This window comes from Carcharodon carcharias, chromosome 9, assembly GCF_017639515.1.
Source record: "Carcharodon carcharias isolate sCarCar2 chromosome 9, sCarCar2.pri, whole genome shotgun sequence".
Taxonomy (NCBI): Eukaryota; Metazoa; Chordata; class Chondrichthyes; order Lamniformes; family Lamnidae; genus Carcharodon; species Carcharodon carcharias.
Window position 1 is genome coordinate 103,903,901 of NC_054475.1, and position 27,759 is coordinate 103,931,659.

The window sequence follows — 27,759 nt, forward strand, 5'->3', positions numbered from 1 at the left end:
TTTCAGGTGTGAGAGCCTATACCGGGTATATATTTAAATATTATATACATAAATACATGTAGACACGACAGTAACAGATTTCAATGTTCATTTCCATTCCATAAAGTGCAAAATGAAGCAGTCAACAGGATGGCCAGATTCTAATACAACTGCTAATCTGTTAAATCACTACACAATTCAGTATTCCTGCACACAGATTTGACTTCACAACATACACATCTCATGGTGTTTATACTGTCCTACAGACACACAGCTTTTAGGTTTCCGCTTACCTTCTCTCGGATTTTAAACATGTACTTAAATCCAGGTTTTTTTTTTAAAAATCTCATTTTTAAATGGAATTGAAAGGATAGATTCCTTCATGAAAAATTCTCACTCTGCCATTGCACTGGAAGAGAATATTATAAGCATTGTTTACATTTTTAAAAATACATTTGTTTTTAAGAAGGGGAAAAATATAAAAATACCAGGTAATACAGACCTGTATTTAGATTATCAAGACTTGGGTGGTTTAGTAGAGTTAAGTTAAAAAAAACCTTGAGGTTTGAACTCGGAGGAATGGCCAACTGCCATTGCACTGACAGAGGGACCAACAACTCCCATCAGTTTAGGATAAAAGGAAATTGTTTGTTTATATTTGGAGCATATACAGGAATAGGCATTCATTTATTCAAAAAAAATCCTCAATTAGCTTGCCTTATCTTGACCTATTCATTACTCACAATACATAGCCTTAGGGTGAACACTTGTCACCAGGATCTTTCTCTATTGCATTACATTGGAATTGTTTCGATCTGTCCCAAATTGTTCTTTGGCCAACATCAGCTCACATCTCCCAATTTGTAGGACTCACTTTAACATTGCACTATGTACTGTCTATCGGAAGAGAAGCTTCTCCTATTTCAAACTGAAATCCTGCTAGACCTACTATCCTAGCATAGAGTTACACTTTTAGGTACTGACTGTTGACTAAATATGCACATTTAAGCTGTCCAACTAGATGACTTGATTCTCATACTGTTACATCGTGCACAATTCACTATCAATGGAAACAGCTTTAATTCAACAGCATACTGCATTTATAATGTCTCTCAAGCACACTGCTTTTAATGTTTCTATTCTTCAACACAGATTTTAAACTACAATTATCAAGCACATATTAATTTAAAAATCAGTCTTTTCTTATCATAATAAAAGGGTAGCATTCTGTTTCTAATATTTTAAACTCAGAAATCCAAATAGCAGCCCTGGGTTACTGAGAATTTTGATTTTTCTGGCTACAGCACATTAGATGGTTGTGTCTCATGCAGTATGTAGAGTAAAAGTATATTATTTAAAATATATCTCATGCAGTATGTAGACTAAAAGTATATTATTTAAAATATATCTGCTGACAAAGCAAGAATACAAGTGAGTATTGGACCAGATATCTTCAAATGGATTAATAAAATATCACATTAAGTTAATATGCAACTTTGGTATTTGCATGCAATGTGTCATCCTCAACCACAGGGCAGGCATATAACTCCCTGCTACTACAGTTCCAAAATAAAGAGATGTGACATCTGGAATAGCAATTCAGGTATAACATGATTATATCACACTTGCCTGTGACTTTCTACTGACAAATGTAACACATGTACTTGAATCATTTTGAGGAGATATCAAGCAGAAACCAGGCACATTTCCATTGAAAAGGAAGGGAGAAATAAAAAGGACAGTCAAATCTTAACATGTCTGTACAAATTCTCAAGGGCAATTAGAGATGGGCAATAAATGCAGGCCTTACCAGTGATGCTCACATCCTATAAACAAATAGCATAGGCTGTTGCTAGTGAGGGGAAAAAGCATGGAAGGAATCTTGCTTACCACCAGAAGCTATCTTTTTTCGAACTTGCTGGTTCATCAACTTAACTCAAATGTTTGTGGATAAAATTCTTCAAAATCCCTATAATTGCAGTAGAGTTTGGATTAGCAGTCTCTTAGGATTTCCCATGTGGTGTAAATTAAAGAAAAAACTTAAGTTAGTCTTAAAGTAATCAATTAGGTTTTGAATGCATTACACTGTAACACTTACAATATAAGTTCTCCCAAACTCACATCACAGTGCTATTAAAATGATGTTAGCAAACTGTTCTAAAGGACATCATTCCCTTGTATTTCAGTAATGATACAGATTGCTTCACAAAAAAATAATGCCTGCCAGTCTGCATTTGGAAGGTGGTCTCACTCTTGTCAGATTGTTGCACTTTTCCAACTCTACATGTGCAGTTAGAACAAATTTATTTCCTTAGCCAGAGCCAACTGTTCACAAAACAAGCTGCAATGATGATGGAATAGAGGACAAATTCCTTTCGAGCATGGTCCCGACTCTCCTGTTCCAATAATTGTAGGCGCCGATTCAACTTGTTCAACTGCAAGAGAGAAAGGTCAGACCCTATTGTGCAATGAAGGAGCTCAATGCCAAAACAAAAACTAGAACATCTACTGAATGTTTTTTTTCTCTCAAGGATTTAAATCAGATAGAAAATGCACCTCTATAGACTGAGACATCTGCAGGGAGGACAATGTAATGTTAAAGTAAGGTTTTCTTTTATTTAGCACTTTGAGGTGTAAGAGTTAGAATCAAGTGCCCAACAACTATACTTCATACTGTGTAACTGAAGACACTAAGCTTTTCCAGGTAACGATACACACTGCTCTGAAAATATAACTGAATTCCAAGCCCAGAAAAGTTCTGTTCTTGCAGCAGTACATTCACTGCACTACCACACTTACACATGTAAATGTTGCTGGTCAAAAATTCTTACCTGACGCCGGAGTGTTACAATTTCCATTACGCTGAAATTTTCAAGGGCTCCCTCGGGTATTGTGTACTCATGGGTCATGCTGAAAAATTAAATGGCAAATATAAACTTTGTTTATCTCCAGTACTGGTTTTATAAAAGCACTCTTAGGTAAGAAGGCCAAGCCTTTACACAGTCCTCCATGTCTGCCCTCAACAATTCCATGTACAATGGCAGTAAGATGTCTTTACTCATACTCAAGCCCCTTTGTAACAAAAGCTAATATACCATTAGTCTTCCTAATTGTTTGCTGTAACTGCATGCTAACTTTCTGCGATTCATGTACAAGGACACTCAGGTCCCTCTAAATGGTAAACATTTCCCAGCCTCTCACCATTCAAAAAGTATTCTGCTTTTTAATTTTTTCCCCCAAAGTGGATAACTTCACAGTTCACTGCATGGTATTCCATCTGCCATGTTCATGCCCACTCACCCAATTTATTTATATTCCCTGCAGCTTCTTTGCATCCTCCTCATCGTTTACTTTCCCACCTAACTTTGTGGGGCAGCAATCTTGAATATGTAACACTCAGCCCCCTCATCTAAGTCATTAACGTAGGTTGCAAAAAGCTGAAACGCAGGTATTGATCCTTGCGGTACATCACTAGTTACAGCCTGCCAACCTGTTTATTCCAACTCTCCTCTTTCTGTCCAATGACTAATACTCAATTTCTGCCAACATATTACTACCCCCAATCCCATTAGTTTAAATTTTCTGTAATAACCTTGTGTGACACCTTATTGAATGCTTTTGAAAATCCAAATATATTACATCCACCAGTTCCCCCTTACCCATCCTACTAATTACATCCTCAAAAAACTCTTAACAGATTTGTCAAACACAATTTTCCTTTGATAAATCATAAATATTGGCTCCACTTAATCATATTATGATTTTGGAACTGCCTGTTACCACATTCCTAATCATAAATTCCAGCATTTTGCCTATGACTTAATTAGGCTAACTAGCCTCTAATTTTGTTTTTCTCTCTTCCTCCTTTCTTAAACAGCGGGATTATCTTTACTACCTTCTAATCCTTGGAAACTGCTCTAAGAGTTTAAGGAATTTAGGAACATACAAATTGTTATTGACGTGTTGCATAAGCATTCTTCACTTTTGAAATTCCACTGAGATACAGGAATACCAAACTAGCAGTAACATATTTCAAAGGTTACTAATATCCTCAGAAGGGCTTTGTGATATCTCAAAGAACGCAAAAAGTGCTATATATAGTTTTCTTTTAAAAAGTTATCCCAATACAATGAAGACATAAACTGTAAACAGATATTGCTCAAAATTAATCAAGCTTATCTAGTGCAAAACACTTCCTGCAGTGGAACTGGGCTGAGGCAGTTCAAGAAGGCAGCTCACCACCACCTGGCTCAAGGGTAATTGGGGATGGGCAATAAGTGCTGGCCTAGTCAGTGACACCCACATCCCATGAATGAACAAAAAAGACCCATCAAATCACATTTCATTTACTCCCGAGGAACTAAAAGATAGCTGAACATTTGATAAACAGGTCTTCCTTCTCCCTGGGACAAATATACAGTTGAGCATTCTTCAAAGGCTTTGTACTATTGTATACAAAGGATGCTAAATCTAGGCAGATCACAGCCTAGTGACCTCTATTTCTATCACCTGAGTGTACTTTATTATCTCTTCCACTTGTAGCAGAATCTATCTGAATAGAGGAGGGTCATCTGTCAGTGTTCTGGATTTTCCTCGATACAAGAAATCACATCAGCAGAGCATTTCCCAAACACATTGCAGCGACTGTTCGCAAGTGGCCACAAAACTGACACACCAAAGGCTTGTAATAAGATGTTGAGATTTAGGTCGGTTTGTAACAAGAAACAAACCAAATCCATTTGTTACAGGTACAGGGCTTGTTGCCCTTGAAATGCACAAACAAATACTAAGGTACTTGCTGGCAACAGCTTCATACTGATTGGGAACTTTTATCAATACAACTTATAGTTATATAACATGTAAACGTCGTGAAAGATGTTAAGGTACTTCAGGGTGCAGGGAGGAAAGTTAACTGAGAGGGCTAAAAGCTTGGTCAAAATAGGTTTTGAGGAGGGAAACAGTTAACAAGGCAGAGGACTTCTGGGAAAGTACTCCAGAGTACAAGGGCATAATGGTTGAAACCTCTGCATTTATGACGTGGCCAAGGACTCAAATTAGTCAAGGATTGAAAGAAATGAGAGATGAGTTCAGTTGCAGAGCTGAAATAGGATGGAGGCAAAGTGTAGCAAGCCTGCAGGAAAATTGTAAACAAGAACAAAGAATAACAACAGAGGACAAAGAAAAATCCAGAAAGGGGAAAAGGAGCAAGAAAATATTTTCTGTACAAGTCTCCTCCTATTTTGTCTCATGCATAAATATCCTTATCTTTACAGCTTACTTTTGCTCTCAAGCAGGTGCAGATTTACATTTTTATTTCCTTCTTCAACCACTCATGATACATTTTGAGGTTAGCATACAAGTATCCCAGAGCAACCTTATTGATTTGAATGGAAGCTGGCAGCTGGATGCAGTGGTAGATGCAACTGTTGTAATTCATTGCTAATTCACTAAGGAGGAATCTGGAGCCAATTTTTCCTTAACATAGGTTTATTCACAAAACCCAGACTTCCTTTTCCTTCCCCTCCCACAGGTGGGAACTGGTCCTTATATATACTTAAAAAGAATGCCCCAACCTTTCCCCAATTACATTTCACTTACATCTACAGCATGCACTTCATTGTGACAGAGTTGCAAATTAACAGCTAGCACTATATACACTCTGAGTTTTTTCAGTCATTTCAAACAAAGTATTTAAAGCAGGGTATAAAAGTTAGAGAAAGTAAAAATGAAACTAACACAACAGCATGTAAATGCAAATGCAAGTGCTTCAAGAAAGTAAACATGAATGACAGTCACCTTTGATTCCTTGCTTGATTGGTCCCATCCGAATACAGGCTGCCAGAAAGGGACTGGTTATGGAACCGACTCCTTAAAGTGGAAAAATAAATTGAATTGACCACAGAAATACCAGGTTGAGTCACAACAATTTAAATATCACAAAGCTCCTGTGGAATTTAGACATTCTTCCTTATTCGTTTTTTCTCCTGCTTCATCTTACAGAATCTTCTGTGAGCACACAATTTCCCAGGTAAAAGTGTGGCAAGTCAGCTTCCTTGACATCTACCAATGTTGCATTGCCTTTAAGGTAAATAAGCCTGCAGAGGGAAAAGGGTACTCAGCCCCTGATTTGTCCACCCTAACACTTTCTCCTGCATGCACGTGTATAACCCATGTAGGAAATTACTGACACCACCACACTACCTCTATTATCACTGATATCACTGCTATACAAGTACTGACAGTCCCATCACATGCTATACAGTAAAAAAAAAGCTAAGAATGTGAAGCTCAAGGTAAAAGGTACTCTGCTCAATGTTTATTGAGTATCAGTACTGAGAGCAACAGATGATCTTACTCAGAGCAGTCTATATTTGGCACAAAGTACTAAATGTGTATGTGTCACCAGATTGTGTACAGGTTCAAATCTTGCTCTCCATGGTCCTTTCTATCATTACAGACAAATTAAAATGGAAACAGTACTTTTTAACTGAGAACATGTCTTCAACATTTCTGGTTTCTCCACAGGAAGGATGCAGAGACCGTTTTGCTCTACCAATGTAGCTCATAACTGAATGCCAGGGAGTGCATAAGAGTTACCTAGAAATAATAGACCTTCCAAATAGCTATTCTTGCAAAGGTACTTCCATCATCTTCTCAAAATCTAGACCCCTAAGAAATATGATATCTAAATCTCAGCAGAATGTCAGGAGTTCAACAATGTCATACCCATTTCTTTTTAAATTCATTCTCGGGATGTGGGCTTTGCTGGCTGGGGCAGTATTTATTGCCCATCCCTAGTTGCCCTTGAGAAGGTGGTGGTGAGTTGCCTTCTTGAACCACTGCAGTCCATGTAGTGTAGGTACACCACAGGGAGTTCCAGGATTTTGACCCAGCGACAGTGAAAGAATGACAATATATTTCCAAGTAAGGATGGTGAGTGATGTGGAGGGGAACTTCCAGGTGGTGGTGTGCCCATCTATCTGCTGCCCATGTCCTTCTAAAAGGTAGTGGCCGTGGGTTTGGAAGGTGCTGTCTAAGGAGCCTTGGTGAATTCCTGCAGTGCACCTTATAGATGGTGCACACTGCTGCTACTCTGCGTCGGTGGTGGAGGAAGTGAACGTTTATGGAAGAGGTGCCAATCAAGCGAACTGCTTGGTCCCGGATGGTATCCGGCTTCGAGCGTTGTGAGAGCTGCACTCATCCAGGCAAGTGGGGAGTATTCCATCACACTCCTGACTTGTGCCTTGTAGATGGACAGGCTTTGGGGAGTCAGGAGGTGAGTTACTTGTTGCATGATTCCTAGCCTCTGACCTGCTCTTGTAGCCACAGTATTTAATATGGCTAGTCCAGTTCAGCTTCTGGTCAATGGTAGCCCCTAGGATGTTGATAGTGGGTGATTCAGTGATGGTAATGCCACTGACTATCAAGGGGTGATGGTTGGGTTCTCTCTTGTTGGGAATGGTCATTGCCTGATACTTGTGTGGCGCGAATGTTACTTGGCACTTGTCAGCCCAAGCTTCGATATTGACCAGGTCTTGCTGCATTTGGACATGGACTGCTTCAGTGTCTGAGGAGTCATGAATGGTGCTGAACATTGTGCAATCATCAGCGAACATCCCCACTTCTGATCTTATGATGGAAGGAAGGTCATTGATGAAGCAGCTGAAGATGGTTGAGCCGAGGACACTACCCTGAGGAACTTGTGCAGTGATGTCCTGGAGCTGAGAGGACTGACCACCAACAACCACAACCATTTTCCTTTGTGCTAGGTACGACTCCAACTATTTGTGTTATCACATGCAAAAATCAGATCACAAATAGAATATGTCATGTTTTATATCACTCAAGGCAATCCAAATATTTCTTTCTTTTCAGAATATTCACAAAATATTTCAAAAATTGATCATCCGTCTGAAAACCAGATAAAAAAAAACTCTCACTAAAAATTTACAAGAGGTTGCAACCTAAAAACATGTACTGGCAAACCATTACAAGCACAACAAAGTTAACAGGCACAGTTAACAGACAGCAAGTTCTACATTAGACATGCAGAAGGGTTAGTTCTTTCACCAATTTCCACAATAGTAACTGCAGTAAATAAAGGGTTCAAAATGCATTGCTGGTTTAAGCAGTTCCAGTGTATGGTGCATGCCGCTCATTATGTTAGCATCCTCAACCAGATGGTTTGCTAACAGTGGATCCTATTTTAACTCTATGGGTGAGTTTTGAATTAGTTAAAACCTCCTCCATTGTCTTCAAATTCCTGCCTTTCTCAATTTCCTGCTGATTGAAATCAGTGTAAAAGATGGATTATATTAAGCTATACTAGAAAGGCACCATAGTGTTTTTTATTTATTCGTTCACTGGATGTGGGCATCACTGTCTAGGCCAGCATTTATTACCCATCGTAGTTGCCCTTGAGAAAATGGTGAGCTGCCTTCTTAAACTGCTGCAGTCTACTTGGTGTAGGTACACCCACAGTGCTGTTAAGAAGGGAGTTTAAGGATTTTGACCCAGTGACAGTGAAGGAATAAGTCTGGATGGTGTGTGACTTGGAGCAGAACTTGCAGATGCTGGCGTTCCCATGCATCTGCTGCCCTTGTCCTTCAAAATGATAGAGGTCATGGGTTTGAAAGATGCGGTTGAAGAAGCAATGGTGAGTTGCTGCAGTGCATCTTGTAGATGGTATACACTGCCACTGTGTGTTAGTGGTGGAAGGAGTGAATGTTTAAGGTGGTGGATGGGGTGTCAATCAAGTGGGCTGCTTTGTCCTGTTTACACTACATTCCTTTCCTCCACCAAAAAGGAAGAAATATTTTAACCTCTACACCAAAAAATTTAATTTGCAACATCCTGAACCTCTCCATGTCTAACAGAACTTATTTCAATTTGTGAGATTGACCATTTCTGAATCATACAATTGCCATTCTAAGTCATGTTATATCTCACAGTATGTCAGTGCTGTTGATGTCTATAAGTTTTAACATACACAAAAATCACAGTATGCTAATCCAAAGCTTTTAAGGATGGCTGGTGTGAGTAGTAGTTTTGACCTACTAATGTACAGGAAGATCAGGTGGGCATCTGGCTCATGTAGTACTTAGTTAGGGGTATTTAATGCTGAAAATTGGCATAAAAGTAGAATCGTGTTCCAAATCTTATAGTGCTCAGAAAGACAAATCTCCTCACAAATTCTCATATACTTAAAAAAAAGGATCATGACAGAGATCAATATCCAACAACAGGAGTATGGTTAATTTTTGCCAAACAAAGCACTTGTAAACAGTCAGAGCGCTTTCTTGACTGAAAGGTGTTTCATTAGTCAGACAAGTGTTGATGGCAAAGCGTAAATCAAATGCATAATTATTGGAAAACTGTTAACATCAAACAAGCTTCAAAGTGATGCACCTCCTGCATAGCTTGAGAAAAAAAGCAGGACAAATACATTTTTGATGTTACACATGCCAATTCCAGTCACCTTCTCCACATTTTCTGATTGACTGTTTCCACTAAGTATCTTGACAGTTTGTGTCCAACATAAATTAACACATTGCACACATTAGGAACTGAAAAGGATGTCTGGCCAGGTCCAGGTGAAGGGAAGGGATGTTTTGGACCACTGGAGTGATCAATCCTACAGAATGGATAGAAGCATAGCATTGTTAAAGCAAATTATTGAATAGTACAGGGATATAGTTCATATTCCCCATATATAGTTCAAGTAATTTGCTATAAATTATTACATTGAGGGATATACCAAAACATTTCAGATATAAATTGTATAAAATATGTTGGCACATATTTAAAAACAAATGCTAGGAATAGGAAAAGGACATTCAAATAGTTCAGTCATCAATTTTTCTGTTTGCTTTGATTTTGTGGCTTTAGGAATGGATTGAAAAAGTTTGTTCTCAGAGAAAATAGTTGTTCTGCAGTTAACTTAACAACTTTAAAAAGAATTGACATCTGTTAGAATTAATTGTGGATTGTAGTATATTTACAACATTTCTCATTGATGCATTAAGGAAAAAGCTATATGCATGTTTCATCAACATTCAGGAGAACACACTTTTGTTGTTAAGTTTATATATTTATTAACAAAACTGTCAACAATTAAATTGTTCCTGAAACTGAGAGGTTACCATGAATGGCAAAGGAAGGTGCACCAATCAACTATAGGCAGCACTCTCTCCTCAGAGTCATAAGATTCTGGGTGTGCATCCAACTCCAGGACGTGAGCACAAAAATCAAGGCTGACACTCCAGCACAGTACTGAGAACGCGCTGCCCTGTTGCAGGTGCCGGCTTTCAGGTAAGATGTTAAACCGAGGCCCTCTCAGATGGCTTCAAAAGATCCCATGGCACCATTTTAAAGAGGTGCGTGGTAGTTATCCCTCAATTAAGCACAAAAAAAAATCTGGTCATTATCACATGGCTGTTTGTGAGAACTTGCTGTATGTAAACTGGCTGTTGCGTTTCCTATATTACAACAGTGACTATATTTATAAAATACTTCATCAGCTGTAAAGCACTTTGAGACATCCAGTGGTCGTGAAAAAGATGTCTATTGGTCATAAATGCAAATCATTCTTTTTACACTTAACACCACAATACTGACTTGCCAGTGCATACATTGTACATATCTGTTGCAAAACAGCAGTTGCTTGGAAGTTAATGCTCCATAGTTACAATGTTAGATACGGCAATTTTTTTATTTGTTCATGGGATCCAGGCGTCGCTGCATTTATTGCCCATCCCCAACTGCCCTTAGTCAGAGAGCATTTAAGAGTCAACTAAATTGTTGGTTGATCACATTGTTGTGGGTCTGGAGTCACATGCAGAATTCCTTCCCTAAAGGACATTAGTGAATCAGGTGGGTTTTTACAACAATTGGCAAATCACCATACTTTTACTGAATTCAAATTTTATCATCTGCCATAGTGGGATTCAAACCCATGTTTGAAAACCCCAGAACATTACCCTGGATCTCTGGAATACTAGTTAGTCACAATACCACTATGCCATCACCTCCCTGTAATAAAAAAATATTAAAAGAGACATTATTTATAGGATTTAGCAGTGAGGCATAAAGCAGCAGTTATGGAGAAGGCTGCATGCTCCACACTGCTGTAAAAACAATGAGCTGCCAGAGGAATAAGAGACATTATCAAGGCAGGATTAGATGATCATCAGCACATTTAAAGAAAGGGAAGATTGAGATTGGCCAACAGGTAATCTAGTGACAGATACTGAAATTACAAACTTATTGGTGCCTCAAAAGACTTCTAACTGTCTTTTCTTTATATCCAAAACCATGGAGTATCTTTGGGTCTTGAATTAGTGGAATTCTCAATGACAAAACACATTATGTTCAAAAATTGTGGCTAGATCTTATTGTTTACCTGTAAAGTTAATTTTGTAGTAACTGTTTTGTGTTAATAAAAGGAAGGATTGCCTTTGATGCAGAAGGGGATATTTTTGGCATTCTGAGCTGGTTTCATCTCACTACACTCTATCAATATTGCTAAATTCAAATGCAAAAGAACAGTTCTTGAACGTAACATTTTGAAATCCCACACCAACCATCCTTTTGGACTCATATGTACTTACCATTGTTGCTACCACTGACTGAACTATTAAAATATTGCTATTTTGCAATACAAGAAATCTGTACTTTTTGACTGAAACAGGCCTGAGGTACAACCCCTGATATAAAATGATTATGTGTTAAGCTACTATCACATTCAATCTACCTGTAATATTAAAGAAGTATATACTGAAGAACAGTCTGATAAAGTTTATTCCACTTGTGATTAAAGTATCATAACCCACCTGAAGCCTTCTCCATTAGTTGAGTGCTAAAAATTATAAACTCACTGGTTTCAGAAAAGTTATCAAATTTTACTTTCCATATTAGACTACCCTCCATTCCAGTCTCTGAGCATGTTATATTTCATCATTAATGTAGTGGTGCAGATCTGGCTGCATGACATCACAACAAACAGACAAGGTCAACATTTCATACTTACAAATTCCTCTGCCGCCTGGACACACTCGAAAGACAAATTTCATTCTCACTTAATGTTCGTGATCTACTAGAATGTTGGGAGGTAGCCATCTGTGACAAAACAACATATAATACTGAGTTAAAAACAAAAAACTGCGGATGCTGGAAATCCAAAACAAAATTGGAATTACCTGGAAAAACTCAGCAGGTCTGGCAGCATCGGCGGAGAAGAAAAGAGTTGACGTTTCGAGTCCTCATGACCCTTCGACAGAACTTGAGTGAATCCAGGGAAGGGGTGAAATATAAGCTGGTTTAATGGGGGGGGGGGTTGGGTTGGGTGGGGGGAGAGAAGTGGAGGGGGGTGGTGTGGTTGTAGGGACAAACAAGCAGTAATAGAAGCATCAAAAGATGTCACAGACAACAGAACAAAAGAACACATAGGTGTCGAAGTTGGTGATATTATCTAAACGAATGTGCTAATTAAGAATGGATGGTAGGGCACTCAAAGTATCGCTCTAGTGGGGGTGGGGGGAGCATAAAAGATTTAAAAATAATGGAAATAGGTGGGAAAAAGAAAAATCTATATAATTTATTGGAAAAAAACAAAAGGAAGGGGGAAGAAACAGAAAGGGGGTGGGGATGGAGGAGGGAGCTCAAGACCTAAAGTTGTTGAATTCAATATTCAGTCCGGAAGGCTGTAAAGTGCCTACTCGGAAGATGAGGTGTTGTTCCTCCAGTTTGCGTTGGGCTTCACTGGAACAATGCAGCAAGCCAAGGACAGACATGTGGGCAAGAGAGCAGGGTGGAGTGTTGAAATGGCAAGCGATAGGGAGGTTTGGGTCATTCTTGCGGACAGACCGCAGGTGTTCTGCAAAGCGGTTGCCCAGTTTACGTTTGGTCTCTCCAATGTAGAGGAGACCGCATTGGGAGCAACGAATGCAGTAGACTAAGTTGGGGGAATGCAAGTGAAATGTTGCTTCACTTGAAAGGAGTGTTTGGGCCCTTGGACGGTGAGGAGAGAGGAAGTGAAGGGGCAGGTGTTGCATCTTTTGCGTGGGCATGGGGTGGTGCCATAGGTGGGGGTTGAGGAATAGGGGGTGATGGAGGAGTGGACCAGGGTGTCCCGGAGGGAACGATCCCTACGGAATGCCGACAGTGGGGGTGAAGGGAAGATGTGTTTGGTGGTGGCATCATGCTGGAGTTGGCAGAAATGGCGGAGGATGATCCTTTGAATGCGGAGGCTGGTGGGGTGATAAGTGAGGACAAGGGGGACCCTATCATGTTTTTGGGAGGGAGGAGAAGGCGTGAGGGCGGATGCGCGGGAGATGGGCCAGACATGGTTGAGGGCCCTGTCAACGACCGTGGGTGGAAAACCCCGGTTAAGGAAGGAGGAGGACATGTCAGAGGAACTATTTTTGAAGGTAGCATCATCGGAACAGATGCAAAGGAGGCGAAGGAACTGAGAGAATGGGATGGAGTCCTTACAGGAAGCGGGGTGTGAGGAGCTGTAGTCAAGGTAGCTGTGGGAGTCGGTAGGCTTGTAATGGATATTGGTGGACAGTTTATCACCAGAGTTTGAGACAGCGAGGTCAAGGAAGGGAAGGCAAGTGTCAGAGATGGACCACGTGAAAATGATGGAGGGGTGGAGATTGGAAGCAAAATTAATAAATTTTTCCAAGTCATATAATACTGAGTGTTTGCTTTTTGCTGGGGTGAATTCAATTCAAGAGTAGGAATTCCACCACCTTATCAGGGTAACCAGCAATAGGCAATAAATATCCAGCCTTGCCAATGACACCCAGCTCCTGTGAATCAATTTTTTATAAAGCCGATATCTACAAAATAAGTTCAAGTTATTAATTTTTAAAAGTTAAATATACATTTTCCTGACAAAAGTACTTTTTCCAAAAGGTAGACCATACATGAATATCTCTAGATTTAATTTAGAAGAATAGCTCTTGAACATTGCACTATTTTCTACTCTTTGTAGGTCATTGGCCACCACATAATTTCCTTCAGACAACACATGCTAGACTATGGGGAATTCACAGAATATTCTTTCTTCTCCCTCCCACTTCAGGACTCCAATGAATACCTTACACCCAAGGACTGGTTAATCTTATCCAATCAAGTTCAAAAGACTGGCAACCCTAGCTCAATAGCAGTGCCTACTTCTCAGAGTCAAAAGGTCATGAGTTCAGGCTCCACTCCACAAATTTGAGCACATAATCTAGGTTGATACTCCAGTGCAGTACTAAAGGAATGCTACACTGTTGCAGGTACTATCTTTCAGAGGTATTAAAACAAGACCCCATCCTAGGTGAACATAAAAGATCCAATGGTACTATTCAAACAGGAGCAGAGGAATTCTTCTGTTATCGTAGCCAATTCTGATCCCTCAATCATCACTACTCATACAGACTATCTGTTCAATTGTCTGTTGCTTGTCAAACTTTGCTGTGAAAATTGCTGCAATGTTTCCCTACATTTCAACAGTAAGTACATTTCCAAAATATTTCATTAACTATAAAGCACTTTGAGATATCATGAGCTTATGAAAGGCACTATAAAAATGCATACTCTTCTTTCTATTTATAAAATCCTTCCCGCCAGCGGGGGAGTTGGAAGGACAAGGGAAGAGCATTAAAAAGTCAACACATCTAGCTACATATACATCTATAATTAATGAAAGGACACACTGTTATGTTAACATACCTGCAGTGGACTCTCGGATCGGTCCACACTCAAAGCATGGGCTGGTCCAAACATTAAGTTAGGAGAGATGCTGAGTGGTGGAGGATCTGTTATTGATGGGTTATTGTGGAACCAACCATATAAGTATGGTCTTGCACCAATATCCTGCATTTCTGTTTCTAAAGAGAGAAGTGCATTCCTTTAAACCCAATTAACAAATTCTCTCATTTGAAACAAAATTATTGCTCTTGCCTATTAGTATTCACTTAGCTATATATTAAAAAGTCTTACATCAAAAGTATTAAACAAGGCAGTCACTTCACACTAGTTCGTTTTAACAGAGAGGAACATTTTCAAGCATCTACCAATCTGTAAACTTACCTTAAACAGCAATAAACCTCTAACTGACTTCAAAATTTACCACAGTTTGAGATTGTAATCTTAAAGGAACAGACCAGTTGCATCTTAGCAGCAGAATAATACTGTGTAAGTCATGTAGCAAAAGGTTGCGATTGTTATAAACAGCATTTTAATGACATACAACAAACTGCACCGAGATTTGAGAATTTTCAATGAAAACAATTAAAACTTCATAAACCAACATTTTTTATACACCATTTATCTTCTGCAACTTATAAAGATTTCTATCCAAATATAAGAAATTTGAGTTTGTCATATTTCAACTACAACAATTTGTATTTATAAAATGCCTTTAATGTAATAAAACATTTCAAGGTGCTTCACAGAAGCACAATAAAACAAAATTTGATACTGAATCACAAAAGGCGATATCAGGATAGCTTGGGCAAAGATCTAGGTCTTCAGGAGCTTCTTAAAGGAGGAAAGCAAAATGGAGACGTGCAGAAGATTAGGAAGTGAGGCATGGCTGGCAAGACCAATATTTATTGTCCATCCCTAGTTGCCCTTGAGAAGATTCTAATGAGCTGCCTTCTTAAACCATTGCAGCCTATAACGTGTAAGTACACCCACAGTGGTGGATGGAGACAGTAGCAGGATTTTGACCTACAGCAGAACAGCGATATAGTTCTAAGTCAAGATGAAACTGGCAGGTGGTGGTGCTCCCATGTGCCTGCTGCCCTTGTTACTCTAAATGGTAGAAGGTGTAGGTTTGGAAGGTGCTGTGGAAGAAGTCATGGCAAGTTGCTGCAGCGTACCTTGTAGATGGTACACAGTGGTGGTGGAGCGAGTGAATGTTTAAGATAATACATGGGGTGCTAATCAAGCAGGCTGCTTTATCTTGGATGGTGTCGAGCTTGAGTGTTGTTGGAGATGCAGTCATCCAGGCAAGTGGAGAGTATTCCATCACACTTCAGGCTTGTGCTTTGAAGATGGTGGAGAGGCTTTGGGGAGTCAGGAGGTATGTGCTGCAGAATTCCCAGCCTCTGACCTGCTCTTGTAGCATCAGTATTTATGTGGCTAGTCCAGTTCAGTTTCTGGTCAATGATAATCCCCAGAAGGGTGATGGTGGAAAATTCAGTGACTAATGTTGTTGAATGTCAAAGGGAGATGGTTAGAATCTTTCGTATTGGAGATGGCTATTGTCTGGTACTTGTTTGGTGCGAATGTTACTTGCCACTTATCAGCCCAAACCTGAATGTTGTCCAGGTCATGCTGCATATGGACACAGACTCCTTCAGTATCTAAGGAGTTGAGAATGGTACTCAACCCTATGCAATTATCAGTGAACATCCCCACTTCTGACCTTATGGGAAGGTCATTGATGAAGATGATTGGACCTAGGACACTACTCTAGGCAACTGATGTTTTGGGACTGAGATGATTGGCCTCCAACCATCTTCCTTTGTATGTGACCAAAGTTTTCCCTGATTCTCATTCACTTCAATTTGTCTAAGGCTCCTTGATGCCATATTTGGTTAAATGCTACCTTGATGTCAAGGGCAGTCATTCACCTCTGGAATTCAACTCTTTTGTTCATGCTTGGACTGAGCTGCCCTGGCGGAAATCAAAATGAGTATTGAAGAGCAGTTATTGCTGAGTAAGTATCGCTTGCTAGCATTGTCAATGACACCTTCCATCACTTTGCTGATGATTGAAACTGATGGGATGGTAATTGGCCAGATTGCATTTGTCCTGCATTTTGTGGACCAGTTATACCTGGGTAATGTTCCATACTGTTAGGTAGATGCTGTCATTGTAGCTGTACTGGAACAGCTTGGTTAGGGACATGGCTAGTTTTGAAGCACAAGTCTTCAGTACTACAGCCAGGATGTTGTCATAGTCATTGTTGTATTCAAAACCTTCAACTTTTTTTTTATGTCACATGGAATGAATCTAATTGGCTGAAGACTGGCAACTGTAATACTGGATCATCCACTCAGCACTTCTGGCCAAAGATGGCTGCAAATATTTAAGTTTTGTCTTTTGCTGGGTTCCGCCATCATTGAGGATGGGGATGTTTGTGGTGCGTCCTTCCCCCTTTGTTTAACTGTCCACATCCACCACCTGGACAATGACTGGATGTGGCAAGACAGCAGAGCTTTGATCTGATCTGTTGGTTCTGGGATTGCTTTGCTCTGTCTATTGTATGCTGTTTCTACTGATTAGTATGCATGTGTTGTAGCTTCGCCAGGTTGACTTCTCATTTTTAGGTATTCCAGGTGCTGCTCCTGTCATGCTCTCCTGCTCTCCTCATTGAACCAAGATTGAATGTAATGGCAAAGTGTGGGATATGCTGGACTATGAGGCTATGGAAAAGCACCTCGTGCATGCCCTGTTTTGAGCTGCTAGATCTGTTCTGAATTTATCCCATTTGGCATGGTGGTGGTGCCATCCAACAAGATGGAGGGTATCTTCAGGTGGTCACTTCTATCAATACAGTCATGAAAAAGATGCATCTGCAACAGGTAAATTGGTAAGGACAGGTTCGGGCAGTTTTTCCCATGCCTCGATTCTCTCACCCTGCCACAAATCTAATCCTAATCTAATTAGGACTTAGCCAGTTCAGTCAATAGTGATGCTACGAAGCTACTCTTATTGATGGACATTGCAACCCAACCCAGAGTACTTCCTGTATGCTAGCTACCCTCAGTGCTTCTTCCAAGTGGTGTTCAATAAGAAGCACTGATCCATCAGCTGAGGGCAGGCAGTAGTTAGCTATCAACAGGAGCAGGTTTCCTTGCCCATATTTGACCTGATGCCGTAAGGCTACTTAGGGTATGGAGTCAATGTTGAGGACTCCCTGGGTCATGTCCTCCTGACTGTATACCACTGTGCCAACACCTCTGGTACATCTATCCTACTAGTGAAACAGGGCATACTGAAGGATGACAATGGAGGAGTCTCAAACATTTTCTGCAGGTTATGATTCGATGAGCATGACTACATCAGTCTGTTGCTTGACAAATCTGCAGGACAGCTCTCCCAATTTTGGCACTAGTTCTAAGTTATGAGTGAGGGGGTCTTTGCAGTGTTACAGACAGGAAAGAAAGACAAACTGAACTTCCTTCCTCTCACCAATCGTCCATAAGCCGAATTATTTTTAAAATAGGCAGTGGTGCGTTTTCCCAAACTCTTAGTTTAATAGTAACTTGCAGCAATTATGATTACACACACACACACACACACACACACACACACACACACACACTAAGGTGGTGGTTTTGGGGGAGGGGTGGGTGGGTGGAATAGAATAGAAAAGTAAAGTTTTACATCTATGGTAACATCAAAAGAACCACAGAAATGAATATTAATTCACGTAATTATCAGAGTCCAATGAGGAGCTCTTTCACGTAGAAGCTCAAGTTCAGCTGGCTGAAGATTGGAGTTGTACTGTTCTCTTTACAGTTGATGCTGATACCCTACAAGGTGAAGCTGGTACATGCAGACTGGGTCAGTTCTTCAGGCAATGGTAAGAAATCTTCTAGCAAACACAGGCTTTGAGGAGCAGGCTGTTGTGCAGCCTAGAGTCGTGCTCCTAGGTGTTCAACAGTTGGATGTTAAACAGCAGACTGAGGATTTCTCAGATCTCAAAGTAATATCGAGATTTCAAAATGGTCACTCGAGTCATGTGAACTTTTCTCTCCACACTGATTTCAAAAGAGATTTTTATCTAGTGTCTGGAACAGGCTTCAATTTCAGAGCTGATAATGTCCTAACCATTAGCTTTTGAAAGAGTTGCCATCCATATGAGGTTCGTCAGGAAGCCACTGTCTAGGTAGACACTTAACTCTGCTAGATGGGTAAGCTTATCAAGATGCAAATGAGGTCCATTGCCCCCTTTTGAAATGGATCTGGACAGTCCCAGGTGTGAGATGGGTTTGTAAACAACTCTGCAGGCATAATGAGTTTCAATCTGCGAGTCTCCTGGTTGCGTGATTATTATGCCCTTAAAATTGGGTGTGAGATTCCATGACAATGAGGATTATTTTTTTCTTGGGACTTCTGTTAGTAGCTTCTAGAACAAATGGTCTAATTGAACAAATAGATAAGCTAAGGCAGGGGCAAAGTCAGGTGATATTTCAGAGGTGGGAATAGATGGTATTAGTGATGCCGTGGATGTGTGATCAAAAGCTCATCTCGGAGTCAAGTACGAAACCAAGATTGCAAACGGTCTGGTTCAGCCTCAATTGCCAGGGAGAGGGATGGAGTCAGTAACTAAGGAACTGAGTTTGTGGCAGGGACAGAAGACAATGGCTTCAGTCTTCCAAATATTTAGTTGGTGGAAATTTCTGCTTATCCAGAACTGGATGTTGTCCAAACATGAACAAAAGAGCTGAGTTCCAGAGGTGAAATGATAATGACGGCCACTGATATCACAGCAACATTGCAGGGTAGGACTTTGGAGCCTTAGAAGATTTGCATTGATATCGTGCCTTCACAACCTCAGGACATCCCAAAGTACTTTACAGCTAGTGAACTGCTTTTGAAGTATAGTCACAGTTGTAGAGTTGGAATCACAGCAGCCAATCTGTGCACTGCAAGATCCTACATCCATTAAGATGATAATGACCAAATATGTTTTTAGGTATTGGTTGAGGGATAAATATTGGCCACATCACTGGGGAGAGCTTCCCTCCTCTTTTTTGAAGTAGTGCCTTAGAATCTTTTATGCCCTCCTGAGGGGGCAGACAAGGCCTCGGGTTTAATGTCTCAGCTGAAGTACGACACCTCTGCCAGTGCAGCACTCCCTCAGGACTGCACAGGTGTGTCAGCCAGTAGTATGTGTCCAAGTCTTCTGACTCGGAGGCAAGAGTGCTACCACTGAGCCATGACTGACACCCAACATTGAAAAGAATAGGGGAAATAATTTCAAAAACCAAGGGCCAAATAAAAGTTCCGTAGTGACTGCTAAATCTTTGTTAATGTTTTTGGTAATAACTTTGTTTGAAAAGCATAAAATGCTGCTATTATAAATTTATATTGTGGTGGCCCAGATTTTGTGATAAAAGTAGCATTAAGGCTCAACATTGCTAGAGTAAATTGGACAGCAACTTCTGGCTACTAAAAATGCACATTTGAACGTGGAATTCAGGAAGCTGTTGTCCGAGTTGCCCTGCCCCTCCAAAAACTTGTTACAATAGTATCACCCCAAGAGACTCAGCATTGAAACACATGAAACAGCATGAAGTTGGGATGCAATAGGTACCCATTAAACATGCCAAAAAAAGGTAGGTCTTAATTATTCATAACAATCACACTGGCACTAAAAATTACTTATACAGGCATGAAGGCTCATTCCTTCAGACTTTAACTATTGCTGGGAAATTTTTAAAATTTAAGAAAACATTTTTTTTTTGTTTCATTTTTCTCTTTGTTTCTCAATTTCATCTTTCTTTCCCTCTCTCTCTACTTCCTGTACACAATTTAACATTGAATTAAATATTCTAACTTCTGCTTCCTGTTCAGACTCTGCTTTGAGCCAGTAAGGATTTTTCAATCTGATTGGCTAGGAAAGACACAATTGCTTGCTGTGTTTAATCTGATCCCAGATCCTCTGTAGAGGGTGCCACACAGCTTTGGATTTCTAATCACCGTAACTTCCAGTGCAAAAGGACGCAGAAAGTTTGCAAGTAATTTTAATATGTGCTAGTGCCCATTCACCACTGACCACAAAATCTTGGCTTTTGTATCTTCCCCTTCCCATTTCCAGCATCATAGATGACCTGCCGAATATAATAAATTCAGAAGTCCACCGAGTTTAGGTCCATTGTCATGAAGCTATTAATGTATGTAATATTATTGGAAATTATTTTTTTAAATAGAGGTTTAGTCTGTGGGTGCGTCTGTGTATGTGTTAATTGGATTAAAGCCAGCTAATCTGGGTGCTTTGCTGTATAGTAGTTTTGAGGTGGAAATGGAGGTAGAGGCACATTTGCATTTTGTTGAATAGAGCATTCAAGAAGGGGAGTGAAATCTTGCACCTAGCTAGAAGAGACCAAGCAATGTTTATATTATTAATAAAATTTGTACTATGAAAGGAGTTCAAAGGGCCTGGTGATACAATAAGAAATTACATTCAAAAAGAAGTGCTGGGTGTAACAGAAAGCAGTTTTGTGTGTGCAGAGCAAAGGCATGTAACATCAAAGCAGCTGTAAGCCCACAACTGTCTGCAAAGAAAGCAAAGTGAATGGAACTTCATTTTGAATTTGTACGGTGAAAATGCTTTACCTGGCATCTGCTTAAGCAGACACCAGGCATAGCCTTTTCACCTTACAAACTTATGGGTTGTTGTTGCCTTAGTGGAAATTAGTTTGGGAATTTGTTAACAAGTTATGATAGCAATAACTTGTAGCCATGTGTATATGTTTAACTTGTATAAATTAATAAATGTCTCATGTAGTTTGATATAAAAACTTCTCAAGAACTGGTATTCCTGAATTTAGAGCTGCATCTTAAACATACCACTTGAAAATATAGGTTATGACAATTGTTTAAAGTTTCCCTCTGGGATTTAAAATAACTGCCTTTACCAACTGCTGTGTCATAACGCCATTCACAATAATATCCAGGCTTCCGCTGTCAAGTACAAGGTAATATTTGTGCTGCATAAGTTCCAAATTATACACAACAATCTCCAATATGAAAAAGCCCAGCCACCATCCCAACCTTTCCTGGTACCACCAACACCAAGTCTCCAACTATCAACATTTTGGAAGTTACCATTGCCAAAAGGTTACAACTGGAAAGATCATATTGAAACCTTGGCTACAAGACCATGGCAGAGGCTTGATAATCTGACAAGTAGCACAGCCCACGATTCTCAAAGCTCCCAAGCCAGTGCTTCCCAAATTATTTTCCAATGTGATCCCATTTTAACACTTGAAAATTGTGACCCCAAACCCCAGCAAAAACAAAAAGCAATAACGCAGCATAGTAACATACAGTATATAATTATTAAAGTTTGTGTATTATAGGTCAACATATAATAAATACGAAAATGAGTTTTTAAAGCACTTTGTAAAATTGTTATTATTTTATGTGCTCATTCAGGTTTCAGGCAAATTCTCCATTTTCCTCGATGACAGAAGACTCAATGAATCCCCTCTCCCCCTACCAGTCCTCCACACATACATTATAATCAGCCTTTCACACCCCACTCCTCCACACCAGCCCTGCTTCTCAACCCCTCTCCCTCCGCTTGCTCAAGAGCCCCTCTTCCTAACTACAGCGCGCGCACACACACACGCACGCACACAGCATCACTTCTTCCCAACCCTCGCTCCCCCAACTCACACACATAGCAGCCCCTCTTCTCAACACCCCTCTTTCCCCCACCAAACACACACTCACTCAGCAGCCCCTCTCCCCTTTCTCGTGTACTTGCCGATGTCTGTGAAGCAGAGTCGCTATCCTGGTGTAAGGAGCCTGCACGACAGGAGCAAAAAATTTTGAAGCCGCCACTCACCTTCCTGGCTCGGCTAGCCACATGACCTCCTACTTTTTTCCTGCAGACAGTGACCAAGTTACGTTTTCTGGCCTCTCTCTGTGCAGCATACAAACATCCTGGGCCTGTTTACATTCACAGCTAAAAGTAGTCTCACAGCTTAAAGGGTGCTTTGGGCTCACACTCTGCCCCTTGCTGTTTGGCATCATTAATCCAGTGGGTGCAGGGCTGTCAAGCCAGAGCCTTTTCTACCTCACTGTGTGGGCAGTGCACAACCCCAAATGTGACCACTGCGACCTTTTTGGTGGTCTCGACCCACAGTTTGGGAACCCCAAGGTTCAATCAGGAGTGTGATGAAATTCTCATCATTTGCCTAGATGGGTATTGTCTCAACACTTGAGAGGATTGCTAACATCTAGGACAAAGCAGTTTGTATTTCATCAGCATCACTACCACCAAACTCAATATCCACCTCCTCTACCACAACTGATGATAGATACAGTATTCGCTGTTTACAGAATGCACTACAACAATGTCACCAAGGTTTCTTCAACAGCATCTTTCCCCCCCCCCACCCCCCCGTCTCTCACAATACTAATTTGGACAAGTATTGGTGTTCCTTCATCAGTACTGGCTTAACAACCTGAAGCTAATGCCTAGATCAAAGCAAAATACTGCAGATGCATCTCTCCACAGATGCTGTCAGACCTGCTGAGTTTTTCCAGTATTTTCTGTTTTTATTTGGAGTTAATGCCATTGTGTGAGCACCATCATTACAAGGACCACAGTGTTTCAAACAGAAGTCTACCAGTACAGTTTCAGGGCAACTAGAACAGACAATAAATACAGTCTTGCTCATTGCCCGCATCTCAAGAATATTTTCTTTTTTAAATCCTATTAAATAAAGTCATTGCCAGTGGGGCACTAAAAACTCATATGTATTCAGGTGGGCCTCACTACCACAATGAGTAGTTGAGACAAATAGCATAGATACATTGAAGAGGAAGCTAGATAAATACATGAGGGAGAAAGGAATAGGCTGTGCTAGTAGGGCTAGATAAGAGAATTATGAAGAGGCTCATTTGGAACATAAAAAGGACTGGTTGGGCTTAATAGGCTTTTTCTGTGCTCTTCATTGTATGTAGTGCTCTTCATTGTATGTAAAGTAATTAATTTTACTTTCATTATAATAGGCTTCTCCAGCTAAATGATATAAAGACCTGGTTCAATACATGAGTATAAATATAGAAACTTATATCCCTGACTGTGGTTTATTGATGTTAAGTTAATTTACCTCCCATCGATATTCTTTCAGGAATCTGCATCTGCAGTGCTGATTGCTGAATATCTTCTACTTTTTCTTCATCCCCTTGCTCCTCAGTCACTTTTAGTCTATTAGGAATTCTCATTTTCTGACCGATAACCTCCATGAAACCTAGGTCACAAGGCGCTGGACCGGAATCTATCAAATCAGAAGGTGCTGCAAATGCTGGTTCTGTCATGGCAACTGAAGGACCAAAATAAATTTTATTTTTCAAATGGAATAAATAGTGATAAATAATCAATAACCATCACTAATACTTAATTGCAAATCCTCATCAGGTTGAACAAGTGACAAGCATAAAACAGTGGCCATCAAACAGTGAATGAGGAAGATTTGGTCTGTTTATCAATCATTCTTACACATAGCCCAAACAACCATTTTACACCAACACTGGTAGAGGACTTTTAAGCACGTAATTAAATTCCCAAACCCAATCCCTGAATAACTAATATTTCTTTAATTTTAGTAGTCAAATTGGAGAAAAATTGGTACTGATTTTTTGCCACAAGGTTTGTTTCATATTTTGAGTGTGCTATATTATAAAGGATGTGGTTAACATGCTAGCAATTTCTGGTACCGTGATACAGAGACATTTTTTTGTTTCAATGATTGGTAATATTTTTGGCAAATTACTATAGAATTTTCTTAAAATCACCTAATTTTATTCAGTGACTGATGGCCTCAATAGGGATCTGTGCCTAGATATACAGAAATCCTACAGCTGCATTTGCACTGTAACTTTATTCAATTTTTTGTAGTAAATATGGATTAGGCCCTTCTAAGGTCTCTCACTCCACTTTAACCTGGTGACAGGTTGGCTTTGATTCTTGTTTCAGACTATTGAGTCATGCAAAGCAAAATCACTAATGTAAATACACCTTTCGGGAGATGTCTTTTCACTTAATTCATGTTATTCTTATAGAAAAATTTTAACAGCAAGCTACATTTCCAATTATGGTAGATACATAATGTTCTAACAAGTCTTGACTAATCAGATCTCTTATCACACAGCCATAATAATTGAGGCAATCCCATCAAATCAAAGGTGTGCAAGGTGGAATGATGTCCAAACACATTCACAGAATGTAAATTCTTGTCTGTGATTTCAACTATCCTGATTGGGAAGGGGCGAGTGGCTGGTAAGTGCCTTTCCTGTACATGAAGACAAAACTGAATGGCCATTCTCATGCAATTGAATTACAGCCAGTTAATGAAAGCTTATTGATGGAAGCCTGAGAGCAGATCTCTAGCCTATTCACTCAGTTGAGGTAGATGTTTGACATCAAGCACATTATTGCATGGTGGTTTAATCAACAGAATCAAGAATAGAGTAACAGCCAGCTGCCAGCTCCCTTTCTTCCAACTGTTTTATATTGATCATTTTTTAAAAAATGCACATATGTATGCTGATAAGAAGCCATTGTACATTTGCCTATATATATTGTTTACCTTTTGATTGCAGAAGCATTAGTACAAGCAGATTTCTTGGCATGGGGGCATTGAAAGTCAGGGATCTGAGGCAGCTGGTTTTAGTTTTAATTGCTAGAGATCCTCCGAGGATGGAATCCATGCCTATTCATGCTCACACCCATCTGGGTCAGTTGTGGGGTGCCTTGGTGGGCTGTGGGCTCTTTGTGCTGAGCAAGTCTTCAAACACAAGCACAAGCACTGACCAAATGTCACTATCATACATGTGCTTCAGGCAAGCATTCTGGAGAAGGCTGCATGGGCAACAGGAAGATATAGCTCCAGGTAGCTAGTAACCTGCTGATTACAGGGGGCTCTCACCCTCAGCTGGCAGGCCCAGTAAACATTCCATTAGGACCTCTGGGATTATAAGGTCGTGGTCTCCAGAACTGCTATCCAAAATGGTTGAAGCAGGTGTATATCAAGAATATGTATAGGAGAGTGCCTTTCTGGCGACTTTCCCAAAATGGTCATTTGGTACTAAGGGAAAAAAAATTGTGGAACTTGTGTGAGTATAGTACATGCAAGGTATGTTCTAGAGTTGATTTTCACACATTTTTTCTGCAAATAGTAATATTGAGGATCTGTCTCCATACCTTTGACCACTCCTCCTCCCTTTAGTGGATGGTATCGTCAAGCAGTTTTAATGGAAACTAAATTTCATGCAGCTCCTTTGTAACTTTCTAAAGTAAAACTGCAAAAAAAAATGTAAAAAACAAAACTCCATTGGTACTACCACCCAGCATTTATTTGTCCATTAATATACATTTATTTTTACACCACTCTTTCCAGCTGAATTTTAAAACAGTACAAGAAGTTACAGCAGAGGAAGCCTTTTTGAAAGTGCACAGAGAATGCCTGAGACAAAGCCAGAGGCACCACATCAATCCAACCTCTCTGATAGAGTCCAAAGCATTTTCAATGGTATCTGAAAAATATATAGAACTGACATAAATTGCAGATCAATTTGTACTGTACAACCTGATCTCTCAGACTCCCATTATATTGTGGCCTGCATCACTGCCAAGAAGTTTCCACTTTGAGTAATCAAATGACAATATAACTTTATATTTAACTCAGGTCTGGAGAGGATAGTGCAAGACTCTCATCCTCCCCACCAACCCCCGAGAAGACAATCTCATTTCCCTTTAACTTAACATCGCCTCAGAACAAAGTAATTTGGCAGAATGCCTCATCACCAGAACTTTCCAACAAACACCAAGATGTAGCTTGGCTGGTGGTGAGAAAGGCCCTCCCTGTAAGATCCTTCCTACACGTCAGGAGTCTCACCCCCTCTGCACGTTGCCCTCGAGGAGGCTGTGGTGGGGAAGAGACTGTTGTTCACCTCCTTGTAGATTGTGTCTTTGCAAAGAAGGTCTGGAGAGGGATGCAGTGGTTGCTGTCGAGGTTCATCCCGAGCAGTTCTGTGACAGAGGACTCTGTGCTCTACGGTCTGTTCCCAGGGACACACACCGAGACAAACATCAACTGCAGCTGGAGGATCATCAACTCGGTGAAAGACGCTCTTTGGTCTGTCCGAAACTTGTTGGTTTTCCAGCGCAAAGAGTTGTCCCCGACCGAGTGTAGCAGACTAGCACTTTCCAAGGTCCAGGACTACGTGCTGAGGGACACAGTTAAGCTTGGGGCAGCCGCCGCAAAGGCGCAATGGGGAAGGGTCGCTGCCTAAGACCTTTCTGCCACAGTGCACTGGGGGGCTGGGAACTGTAAAGAGCCCCTCAGTCTGTACAGATTAAAATGTATGTCTGCCAATGATTGAAATATTCATTGTTTTTTTCTGATACACCTTGTGTTTCAGTTTGTAAAAGTTGAACCTGTTTGTATTTTTGTAATGGTGATTTAAAATGTTCGAAATGTTTCTGAAGATTTATGAATAAAGTATATTTTTGCAAAAAAAAACATCGCCTCAGAACAGCAGCCACAATAAATGTTCCATGAGGCACACGTTGATCAGTCTCTTCTGGGAAGGGCAGCGCCATTTGTTAGTGCAAAATCCATCCTGTCAGGTGCATTTGCAATTGATTGATATAACTGGTGAAAAGGTTCCAGGCCCAAACCACACTCTACAAAGTTCGAGGTCTCCCAAGTCCTGTTGATGAAACTTCAACCTCCCTCAGTTGGACGCAGTACCTGTTGCTCTCGGAGCCTCAATGATAATTCAAGTTAGTCAGTCGTTTGACGCCACATAGGCTGAGTACCAGGGAATAACTTAAGCCCCTATTCCCAGCCATCCTCAAGCTTAGCAATGGCTCCTTAGGAGTGAGTAACCATTATACGTGCAGAACCTCTCGAGTCATAGACCATTTCCTGTTATCCTAGGCCCCACATTACTCACCTCTCCAACCTCCCAAGTGCTTCACAAACACCGCTTCATCAGTCCCATTCCTGGACTCTGACGTCACACACT

At 40.4% G+C, this 27,759-nt stretch overlaps 1 protein-coding gene across 1 annotated transcript; it reads right to left on the reverse strand.

The window, feature by feature from the left end:
* LOC121282190 (mitochondrial fission factor-like) lies at positions 1-27,759 on the reverse strand. Its single transcript, XM_041195762.1, has 8 exons — positions 27,688-27,759; positions 23,838-24,050; positions 14,701-14,858; positions 12,008-12,096; positions 9,458-9,613; positions 5,776-5,847; positions 2,811-2,889; positions 1-2,414 (listed from the first exon to the last, which is right to left on the reverse strand). Exons 2-8 carry the CDS (start codon positions 24,043-24,045, stop codon positions 2,283-2,285), a joined length of 894 nt encoding a protein of 297 aa, XP_041051696.1. The 5' UTR covers positions 24,046-24,050; positions 27,688-27,759; the 3' UTR covers positions 1-2,282.